This window comes from Larus michahellis, chromosome 6, assembly GCF_964199755.1.
Source record: "Larus michahellis chromosome 6, bLarMic1.1, whole genome shotgun sequence".
NCBI lineage: Eukaryota > Metazoa > Chordata > Aves > Charadriiformes > Laridae > Larus > Larus michahellis.
Genome location: NC_133901.1, coordinates 27,699,566 through 27,711,934, shown reverse-complemented (window position 1 = coordinate 27,711,934; position 12,369 = coordinate 27,699,566). Strand labels below are relative to the sequence as shown.

At 35.5% G+C, this 12,369-nt stretch overlaps 1 protein-coding gene across 8 annotated transcripts in view; it reads left to right on the top strand.

The window, feature by feature from the left end:
• The window catches only part of OPA1 (OPA1 mitochondrial dynamin like GTPase), a 55,510-nt gene that overhangs the window by 30,169 nt on the left and 12,972 nt on the right, over nucleotides 1–12,369 (top strand). For all 8 annotated transcript variants that reach the window (XM_074591224.1, XM_074591222.1, XM_074591223.1 and 5 more), the window contains 5 exons: nucleotides 72–151; nucleotides 1,310–1,450; nucleotides 3,030–3,146; nucleotides 4,387–4,480; nucleotides 5,834–5,944. In XM_074591224.1, the coding sequence (XP_074447325.1) occupies nucleotides 72–151; nucleotides 1,310–1,450; nucleotides 3,030–3,146; nucleotides 4,387–4,480; nucleotides 5,834–5,944 (543 nt within the window). The remainder of the gene's footprint in view (nucleotides 1–71; nucleotides 152–1,309; nucleotides 1,451–3,029; nucleotides 3,147–4,386; nucleotides 4,481–5,833; nucleotides 5,945–12,369) is intronic.

The following is a 12,369-nucleotide window of genomic DNA, read 5'->3' as shown; positions in this document are numbered from 1 at the left end:
TATTAGAACTATGAATTTGGCTGGGTTACATATATTTTGAGTGATACTTAATATCCCATTTCTGGTTTTAGCTGAATCTGTTATTGAAGATATGGTGGGTCCAGACTGGAAAAAAAGATGGTTATACTGGATAGGCCGCACCAAAGAACAGGTAAAAGGGGGGAAAAAAATAACGAATTTGTAGTTCACTACCTTTAGAAAACTTGGATTATTACTCAGTAAATCTTCAAAAATACCAACCCTCTTCACACTATTTAGATGATTGCAAAAAAAATTACTTTTAAGTACTTCAGTTACTTACACTATTCATTGTTTTAACCATTACGCCACAGAGAATTCCATATACTTTTTTCATATTGCAGACACGTATTGGCTTGTAAACTGTTTTCCATTCTTCAGCTGAACTACATCTTCACTACTGTGCCATTGATCTGAATATTGAAGTTCTTCCAGTCAAAAGAAATTGATGAAAATTGGGTGGAAACTGGGCTATACGTTCCAAGAATGCCTTTTAAGCAGAAGTCACATGTAGTTTTCTATCATGCTCCATTTGGATTTAATTAGTATGTGATAGCATTATAGTCACAGTTGTATTTTCTGATTGACCGTTTTCATCATAACCTCACTTCTCATTTGCTCATAGCTTTTGGAAATTTCTTTTGAATTTAAATAGCACCTTTCATTCAATGCCCAGAGATGATGGGCTTTTTATGTTACTTTTTCTAGATATTTCTCAAAGTGAATCATACTTTAAAGGAGTAAGTAGAGTTTAAAAGAATATACAGTAGAAAATAATTGTTTCAGAGGAAGGAGTTTTACAGTCAACTGTATGCAGCCAGGTATGGGAGAAAGGCAGTGACTTCAACCTATATTACTTGAACTTAATGAACAGCAACTTAAAGGTATGAATCCATGGAGAGTTCTTGCAAGTTGCTAGGCAAAAATTACAATTCTCATCAGCATCACAGATCATACATGAATGTGAACCCCACTAGCAGATGTTCATGGAGGGGAAAGGAGGCTAACATCTGTTGATTTTTTTTTTCTATCCTTCTTTTCCTCTTCTGCATTTCTGTGCATAATGAAAAGAGAAAAATATGAAAAATTCACAGTGAATTATCCATTTAAAGATACTATATTTGAGATGTCTTTGCACAAGTATCCTTTTGAGTCATTTAAATGTAAAAGCTGATAGCTTCAAAGGTATTTTCTGTTCTGGCTTATGAAGCAGGTAGACTGTTTATTGAGGGAGGTGCTGATGATCTGTGAGTGTATGAAGATTAAGTCTAACTAATCATTCTTATCCTAGAATATTCGTAATGAAACAAAAAATGAACTTGAGAAATTAATCAAATGCAATGAAGAACATGCAGCTTATCTGGCAAATGATGAAGTGACAACTGTCAGAAAGAATCTTGAAGCAAGAGGAATAACAGTGGACCCATGTCTGGTAAGATGCAGAATTGTAACAAAACATATGGAAGCACCCTGTGAACATTTGAATGTTCTTTCTAGATAGCATACAAAAGATTCCTGTCTAAATACTGACTTTGTAATCCAGATGTTTCCAAACGAATTACTAAATGGCTGCTTGCACGCAATTCACACACTTCTGTTGGCTGTCAGACAAATGCAGTACAACGCTTTGGAATCCATCAGTTTAGGCTGAAATCAGAATCTGCTGAGCAGATTTCCTTGCCTGTATTATGACAAGGCTTCTTTAAAATTATTGTTCAGATGTTATATAGTGGAATTGGGGTTTTTGTGAGCAAGATACGATAGAGACAAACTAGAAACTAACACACATACTATGTGCATTCCTAAGCTTTTGGTGTGGTTATATGTGCAGTTTGAAGTTCATAGGAACATTGAAGAGAGGGGAAAATTTGTAAAAATACTTGGAAAAAGGCAGGATTTTTTAGAGTGCCCGGAGGGAATCTATTGTACATTTAAAATGTTCTGGAAAATGATTTATCTCATTGCAGTGTAAGGCTCTTAACCATAATTAGACCTTTTATCTAATTAAATGTAAGATTTTAAATAAATGAGAATTCCAACATTAATAAGTCATAGATGTAGATTTCCTTTAGTAGTTATTAATTTTCTGCAGTAACTTTAGCTACCTTTTCAACATTAATACATGTACTTATTCAAGGGAGAAGAGTTATTTAAAAACCTGCTGCCCCTTTCCTACAAAGCATTCAACATCACTTTCTGTAAAGGTCAGAGTAGTGATCCGCATCCTCTGCATGAGGAGACTGAGTGCAAATTGAGTTTCCTTTCTAGCCAGGCAACTGATTTTCTTAATTTTATTTTATGGTTTTGTTGAAGAGACATATCTATATCTATCTATCTATATATAAAATATATATATAATATATTATACATATTTTTATATAAATTATTATATTATTTATATATTGTATTATTATAATTAAATAAATTATAATTAAAATATATTACATATAGTATATTTATATAATATATATAATATTTTATATTATATATACAATTATATTTTATATTTTTATATATAATATATAAAAATTTTGAAGAACTGGAACATAAATAAGCCTCATCAAAAAAAGTTACAAGTGTTTGTTTACATAAGACCCATTAAATATTTCTCTATGCTTTAGTCTGGTTTAATTGATGAATTAATGGGTACCATTCAAAAACATACTCTCAGTGTTAATGTGAAGATTGCATAATGCCAAGAGCAGAACAACTTTTTGTAGTTTATATTTTAAATGTATTTTGGCTGCAGACAATATTTTTAAGCATTCAGTTATGTTACAAGCATGGAAGAGTAGATTTTTAGATTGACAATTGTCTGTAATGTTTGCCAAATGTAACTAACACACTAATCATATCCCAGTTGCAGGCAAATTGCTGAGAAATATTGAAACATGTATTACGTGACAACGATAGTGGAATTTGGAGTTACATTTTAAAATTAAATGTGATCATTAAACCATGCACGATAGTGTATGTATTTATTTAGTCAAATTTAAGTACTGTTTTCCTAGATTAAAGACACGTGGCACCAAATTTATAGAAGATATTTCCTGAAGACTGCCTTGAACCACTGCAATCTATGTCGAAGAGGCTTCTACTATTATCAGAGGCATTTTGTGGACTCAGAGGTAAATTGAACAGATACACATTAGTGTTTTGCCTTAGTATTTCCCTCTCAGTTGAAAAAAAAAGAAAATTCTACAAATACTTTAAACTAGCCTAACCTTTCTGTTATATCCTTTACCTTGAAATAGCTGGTGATCTGAGACGAGTTTTACATGAGGCTTGTAACTGATAAAATGCCATCCTGGTGGCAACTATATAAAATGACCACTAGACGTCAGTCATGACCTAAACATCTGTTACTTATCAATGTGTGTTGAAAATATACTGTTAAAAGCAGTATTGTACAGCTGTTGATACCTCATTGGTATTCATTTCTCCCACTTTCCCATTGATACTTATTTACCTCACGGATACGAAAAATTCAGCAAACATTAAGTAAGGATTTTTTATGGGATAAATATGATAAACAAGTGTTTAGAGCTAATGCTTGGAACCACATGTGATCAACAGGAAAAAACAAAAACAACTATGGAGCTTACAGACAGATCTTTTAAATGGCAGTTTTCTTGCCATTATATTTTAAATCAAAAAAGAAATTACTGGAAAGGTGGAGCTTCTCACTTGCTGTGGAGTTTTGTTTTTCATGAGAAACAATGATCCCCATGGAGCCAGAAATCTTTACTACTGGAGAAATACCTTTGCCTGTAAGACATAAGAGAGAATGAGATCATAGAGTGAAGAGCTGCCTCTCCATCACACTTAACCTCCTAGTCCTTTTATTGTCTTTTTAAGGTGTCCTAATGTGAAGTTAGTGCTCCCTCCTGCCATCCTTGCAGGTTTAGAAGCCGGCTCTTATGTTGTTAACAAGTATAGCCCTTGGCCCACCACTGTTTTCAGAAGCATTTGTCAGACAGGGAGTTACAACGTGGAGTTCAGCTGTTGTCTTTCAGTGTGTTTGCTATGAACAAGTGTGATGTTTCAGTCAGCATTAGGTTGTACTCACCAGCCAGCATGCAGTGTGTGCAAATTGTTTTTCTGTGATATCCCTTGATTTGTCTCTTTCTGTTGAAAATAGTAGATCTGAAGGAGATGCGATGTATTAAGCAAGGCTAACACGGTTCTTGCGAAGTATTGTTGGTGTTTCCTTGTTACTTACAGCAGTTATTCTGTGGGATTTTGGGGCAAGATCAGGATATGTATACATGAGTTTACAGTTGCCATTAAAGGTGTCAAGAGATTCTTCTAAGTGTAGGATGTTCACTGGACATCAGAGGTCTGACACTGTAACTTCCCTCCTTTCAGCTCGAATGTAATGATATTGTCCTCTTCTGGCGGATACAGCGAATGCTGGCAATTACAGCAAATACACTGAGGCAGCAGCTTACTAACACTGAAGGTAAGGCTCATAGTGAATTGAGGTGTTTGAAACAAAAAAATCATTTAGAAATTTTCTAGTGTTCCTCTAGCTATGTGTTCCTCTCATGCTTAGCATGGCTGTCTGATCTTTGTGTCCAGGTTAGGTAATTAGAAGGTGCAGAATAAATAGAATTTGACATTCTATTTACATTAAAGGATTTAGTGTAAATAGAATGTCAAATAATCAAGACACTCTCCAGTTGAAAATATTTTCAGTTTACGTGGTGTCAATTGTCAGTATCTTTTTCCAAGCAGAAGGAATTTCAATAAACAGTGACTATATTCTTTTTCCTCAGGTAAATCTGGCTTGTAGATTTTAATTTAAAAATGTTTGATATAAAAAATAATTCTAGTGGATTTTTTTAAAGCCATGCATACTTAGACAAGCTTATATAACAGTAGCTTCCTTGTAAAACATTATTTATGTAGCAATCGGCTAGTGCCATGGTACAGCTACTAATAACACCTTCGATCTGTAAAACAGTTTTCAACCTGCTTTTTGAAGAAGGTGCAAGTAAAAGGTTTGACTTGTCACACAATGCAAGTTACATTCCATGGAGAAGAAATTGCCCCTAAATGTAGAAAGCTAGGTCCTGCCTCTTCAAACCACCTACCTAATTGACAACTGCTGGGCTGGAAATTAGGAAGTTCCATTAAGAGTTACTCCCTCTAAGTATGAAGGGCAAGGATGTGAGTGTCAAGGTGGACATACTACTGCTTTAAAGAGCTTTAGATTCCTCTTAGCCATATATATCCATCAACATCCCTCTGTGTGTCATCAGTCTTTCAATACCACACTTTGCTATCATCATTAATTTCTTATTCCATCTTTCACCTTTAATTGACTTGGCCTTGATTCATCTGATGAGGCTGATATTCATAGCAAAAGTGTAACTGTTGAGAAGGAGGCAGCAAGAATGCTTACAGTAAAAGATCTGTTGGACACTCGGTCTCAGAGAAGAAACTGAATTTAATAGACAACAAAGCAGTCTACAAACATTTTTATCCTGTCCTAAAAAAGTCCTAAAAGTCTCTTTTTATATATAATATAAATAATATTGGATGGTTTAATTCCATAAAACCATTATTGGATGGTTTAATTCCAAGAGCATATATCCTTTGAGAAAGTTCTTTAAATGTCAAAGAGTTTCCTGTTTTAATGGCCCAGACAAGGTACTTATGTGCTCAGAAGTTTGCCTTCTCTCCAACCAGATTAGTTAGTCTGGTAACATTTACTGTGTCTCCCACAGACGTTCCCAAAATTACAGATGCAAAAGTGTTACCACTCACTTTTTTTTTTTTTAATTCGTTTGTTGGTTTGGTTTTTTTACAGTAAGACGCTTGGAGAAGAATGTAAAAGAAGTGCTTGAAGATTTTGCTGAGGACAATGAAAAAAAGGTGAAGCTCCTAACTGGCAAGAGGGTCCAGCTGGCAGAGGATCTCAGTAAGTACCTACTCCATAGTCATTTGGAACGAGTTTGAAATGAAGCAAATTCTGACCACTGTCCTTGCAACATTTAATGTGATATAGTTGTTGATGTGCTAACACTTAATTAATATCACAAATGGAATTTTTCTTAAATATGGTCAGGTCTGACTGATTCAAAGGTGAACATGAGTAGGTGAACATAAATCTAAGGATTTATTTTTGATAGTGCCGATTTGGAGACATCGAAAGCATTATCTTATTATTGGAAGTATTGTTATTCAAATCCCAATCAGTTACCATATTTGTTGTCCTTTAGAAAGTGTTGCTATGATATGTTGGAATTGTGAGTAAGAGTTTTAGTGAATCTAGGGCAAATTATCTGGGTTTTTTTTCCAACTGGTCTCTGAAACAACAGGTTTGAGTAAATAATTTTTATGATAGGTTCATAATTCTCTCCAAGAATCCTGTGTTGCTTTTGAAACCCTATATCAACCTACATGTAGCTGTTCTTTTTGAGTGGGTGGAATGTGTTTTACAAAATAAGGCTTTCTCCTTTCTCTCTATATATGTTGAGGTAAAACTAGTGGTAGCCTGCATAGTGGGACACAGATATCTAATGAGCAAGTTTTCTCCTTTTACTATTAGTGAGCAGTGTTGCTTGCTTTCTTGCTTTGATGCTGGATGTTATTTTTTTTTTTTCCTAAGCAAATACTGGTATAGAGTGAAACTTGGTGGGTTTGATTTATCCTTAAATATTCTGTGTTTCAAAACAAACTAAAAGAGCACTAGCAAATACATAGTGTTTAAGTTAATCTGTCTTTATTTTGCACTGAAGTTGACTTGGAATTTTCGCATTGTCAATTTTACTTCTCACCAGTGTCAGGAATAACCTCCCATTATTTCAAAGCAGTAACAGCTGGGATTGTTATTTTGTAAACTAAGACTAGACTTTTAAGAGCAGCCTGTCTGTGTGTTTATAATCCTGGGTATCTCTGTATTAGTATACATGCTTCAAGTTTGTAGTATGCATTTCATAAATTACTAAATAGCGAAAACACCATCACTGCACTGTATTTCTTTAGATTCAGGAGGTCACAGATCCCACATGCATTATTCTAAGGAAATAATTGTTATTCGGTACAAAACTATGTACGATGACATGTTCTGTTTTATTGTACCTATGGGAAGACTTTAAAACTACCACTGCTTAGCTCTGTAGTCAAATCAGCAATGTCCTCTCTACTTTCTGCCTGCTTTTATTGCTAAGAGGTTATAATTTTTTATGGGCAAATGACAGGAAAAGGGGATTTCTTTGCCTTTCCTTCAGTGGATAGAGCCCTTTTCTGTGGTGCAGGTTTCTCTTTATACTCCTGAAACAGACTTTGATAGCATAGAGCATTGAACTCTCAGATGGTTATACAAGTGATTTCCTTCTTACAGCATTTAGTAATGAAAAGGAGGAAAAAAAAAAAAATCCTGACTCCCACAACACACATTCATAAATTATTTGTATTTTAATTAGGAATGGAATGGAAGTGATCTCCTGAATCATGAAGTCCAGTCTCTCTGTGTTCCGGGCAGCTGTGTTTATGTAACCCAGCTCATTCATGTATCTTGAGCTCCATCTTTAAATCCGTTAACTTGTTGGGGCTCACTATTCATACTGAAAACATCTTCCAGGACGTCATTCTGCTGATGTTTACAAACGGTCTTTTAATTTCCAGTCTAAATTTGTAAATATGAGGCTGGGATTCACTTCTCGATTAGAATGTGTACTTGCAAATCTAAATTATTTATATACCTGTGGTTGGGATGCTTCCTCTTGATGCTGATGATACAGCGGCACTGTCTCACTTCTGTTACATCTGTCTGTTAATGCTGAAGCACTGGAAGTGTTTTGTTGTTTGTTCAGGATACTGGTTAATGTCAAACTGTTTCTAACATGGGTGACCCAGCCTTATAATGAGAGCTCATATCAGACTCAAAACTTACTTGAGCAGGTTTTGTTATCTGTGTTCTACAGCCTTGAATGGTATTTTAACCCTACATATGAATGTTCCTTGATGACCTTCAGGCCCCGAGTCTTGCTGATTAGCACGTTTTATTCTAGATATTTTAAAGAGTGTAAACAGATCTTTTGAACAGTTTCTAACAAATGACATATTTTATAATGTACTGAAGGTTACCTTTTCTTCAAAAAAAAAAAAAGTTTAAATGTAATGTAAATGTACTCCTTATCATAAGTATCACCATGATACTTGTACCAGTGAAGAATTACTAAGTTTATGGAAATAAAGAAACCCCAGGACTAGAGACCATCTAGAAGGAAAGGATTGTAAGATACAAAAAGGAGCAGAGCTGAAGATGAAGAGTTGAATTGGAAAAAGTGAATTTAAAAATGTCCTAAAATGCAGTCAATCCATAAGAATACCTCTACTGAAAGAGGCCTGTGGCCGGTGTATCCCAGTGTCCTGTCCCTGGCAATGAGCAGGTGTGGGTACTTAAGGAACAACCTAAGAACAGTTTGAGCATGCAGTAGTACTTGCCTGCTATGCACTCTCAGCATCTAACAATCTGTGGTTCCAAGATTTCTTAATCCTGAGGTAATATCTTTGTGATTAATAGCCATTCATGGGGTTTTTTTCCTCCTGTGAATTTCTCTAATTGCTTTTTGAACTCATGTAAACTTTGGCATCTGCAACATCCTGTGGCAATTAGTTCCAGAGTTTAACTACACATTGTGTGAAAAAGTACTTCCTTTTGTTTGTTTTTGAACCACCTGCCAGTTTCATTTGGTTCTCCTCAGTTCTTACATTGTGAAAAACATTCAGTAATCTTTCTCTATTCATTTTTTTTGCCACTCATGACTTCATAGATGTTTATGCTACTCGCGCTTGCTCCTCTTTTTCCTGACTTGGAAATTTCTCATCTGTGTAAAGTTGCTCCTTGCATGGACGCTGTTTCATAGCTTCAGTTAGCCTTGCCACTCTCTTCACCTTCTTTAATTCTACTAAAACCTTTTTGAAACGAAAGAGCAGAACTGCACACAATATTCATAATGTATCTGCACTGTGGATTTATACAGTTGCATTATGATGCTTTGTGGTTTTTAATCTGGTCTTTTTACAGTAGTTCCTTGTAGTCCATTACTTTTTTTGCCTGCCACTGAGCAGTGAGCTGATGGCTGCACTGGACTATCTGCTAGGACTCCAATTATTTTATGAGAAGTAACAGGCATTTCAGAGCCCATCAGCCTAGTCATTCTCCATGCCATGATGTTAAACTGTGGGTACAGTTGAGATATATGTTTATTGTTTTCCCGAGGTTGCAGAAAGGAGAGGAAATTGCTGTCTGTCTCTTAGATGTCTAACTGGGTACTTCAGGCTTATTCAGCAATTGACAGGAATCTGTTTTAATGCAGTTGTTTACCACCTCCCTCACAACTCCGATGCATTATTTATGTCAAAGTTCTTCATCAAAGTTGTCTGACAGTTGAAGAATTTACCCAGGTCTTTCACCCTATCTTGGATAGCCTCATCAACGACAGGAACAATTACATTTACTTTCCAGTTGGCACATGCTGATTATGCTCATTGATGAAGGACAAAATATTTTTATTTAAACCTAACGTTCTTACAGTACAACTTAGTATTTTACTATATGCTTAGTTCGATCAGTATCTTAAATATGCCATGTGCTAGGTTCTGTAAGAAGTAAACAGGGGTGGCGGGAGCTAAGAGTACAGTGGTAAACATTAGTGATTTTAAAGGAGAATTTCCACTCATAAAAATGCCTCTTGTCAGGACTGTCCTGTTTGTCTTGCAGGCTTTAAGGCACTGCTTGTGGCTGCAGGGAAAATTCAGTATCTAATGGTGGCAAGTCAGTCCCTTCAAATGCCTGTGGCTGCGTTATGCACAAGTGTGTGCAGCTGTACACAAAGCTTTTCCACTTTCTCTCTTTTAAAATATTAATTACCTTTCATTTCTACAATACCTTAAAAGATGGATCAGTTTGTATATATATCCTTTAATTCCATCAGTAATCTTTTATAGTATTTACTAGTTCATACTGTTTTCTCCTGTATTCGTGTTTAACTTTTCAGAAGTGACTGACATTGAACATTCATTCAGGCTGCCTCTGAACTTACTGAAAATTATTACATTTTAAATGTATTTTAAAATGGGGAGGGTGTCTGCAAAATTTGTTAAAACAGTAACACTACTGGCATTTGCTGAATTTCAAGAACTTTTTGATGGCAACGCTAAAGTGGGTTGATTACTTATAAAAGACAATTCTTTGAAGTCACACCTTCCTTAGGATTCTATCTTTTTAATTATGTTTTTCAGTATTGGGTAATACTTTTTTTTTTTTCGGGGGGGGGGGAGGTGCGGAAGGAACACATAGGTGAAAGAATTTGATTTAAAGATAAATAATATCTCTTCTGCTGTTTTATTTTTAGCACAACTGACAGAGTAGTAATTTCAGCAGAAATACTCTATAGTTTTCTGCAAAATTGATAGCATGTGGATAAATCTTAACTTTCTGTAGGATGCTTTTTAACACAACAATTATTTTTTTAATGTTGGGCTCCCACTGAAAGGCTTCCCAGAAGTACCTAATTGTTTCCAGAATTCCACCCTGCTGGACTTGCTCTTTTTATATGAAGGGCCAAAGAAAACTTCCTCAATAGTGTGAACTTTGTACAGTAATGAAGTTGCCGTACAACTTTCCAACACAAGATGGCAATGAATGCCCTTTATAGGAGTGGGGAGGATGCGCATGCAGCAGAGGTGGCGCTGAGCCTCCCATCAGCGGTTACTTTTTCTTTGGTTTTGATGCATGAGCATGGCTTAGGCAGTAGGCATTGGTTTCTTGGATGTTAGGTTTTTTTCCTCTGGGAGGAAGATGCACTTTGTCTAGACTTGTTCCTCTTGTTATCCACTCTGGGTTTTTTTTGTGTGTTTCTATGACATAATTTATGAAGATCGTAAGGGATGGTCATTTTTTCTCACATTTCTCACTAGCGACCGCATGGAAAGTATTAGTTTAGTAAGCTATGATACTAAAAAACTGCTCCGAACTGAATGCTTTAATAATTTCAGAAAGAAAATGGGATCTTCCAGTGTTTTATCCTAATTCTAAACTATATATATTCATATTGCAGTAGCATTTAAAACATGCTAGGTGGCACACGCGCACATTGAATATTTAAGGGGAATCCTGGCTTCAGGCAGTCAGCAGGAGCTTTGCCATTAACTTCACTAGAGATGAAATTTCACAGACCCCAAAGAAATACACATTCTCTGTCTTCACTTATTTCTCCTCCTTTATTCCTTTTAAACAGCTAAACTATGAATGTTGCAAAGGCATTTAAGTGCACAGGGTAAACACATGTAAGGATAGTACATGGAAAGCATCCATGTATGGAATGCATAGGTCAGCATGCTATTCATCCATTATTGTGTTTCCTCACAAGCTAAAGGAAAAGAAAGCCGAGAACTTCACCAAATTATAAGTAAAACCATGTGCATTTATACAGGGAGAGTCATTGACAGGAGGTGGGAAGGGACTTGCAGGAATGCCTGTGGAAACTTGATCCTGAAATTGCTAGGTATGAATGTGAAGGCGTGAGCCTCCAAGTTAGTTTGTCAGTAATACTGACACCTGTACAGGTGTCGTGGGCTAGCTGAGACTTCATTCTGCGCAAAAGCTCTTTGAAACTTTTGAGGAGTGAGCCCTCACATGAAGAAAAGATAGCTTAGGGCCATTTGTTTAAATTCTGTCATACATTTGTAAGGTATGAAATATAACAGTTTGCAGAACTTAATTATTTTCTTGTAAAGACTAAAACATAAAAAAACTAAATAAACCGTTGTTATAGTAAAATACTTTCAAGTTTTATATCTAAAGTCATTGCTTTAAAGTCACTGCATTAAATTCTTAAATTACTTTCTCTTGTGTTGAATCCATTAGTGTTGAATGTAAAACTTTTGCAAACTTTGAGCATTAATGATTTAATATCATATATGCACATAATAAATTTGCTGGTTTAATGGAGCTAATGTTAGCTAAGGTGGGTACTTCCATATGCAAGTTGCTGACTCAGGATCTGGAATTCCCGTGATGTATTTGGCTAAGCTGAGTGGGCTCTGTCGTGTCTGTTGTATGTAACAAACCGATTTAAATCCAAGCGAGTCTCCTTTTTTGCTATGCGTTTATGCAAAGTTGGGGATAAAGTCTGTGAGCAGTACTTTGCAGATAATTACTTGCTCTGTGGTTAATTTTTTTCTTTCATTGCTGTTAGAATGAAAATGTGTGAAACTAATCCTATATTGTGTTCATTACTGTAGCCTAATTAAATTTCTGTCCCTTGAGGTGACTGTCAACTCTACTTTGATTTGACCTCTGTCCTACATGACATTGTTGATTACATGTGCTCC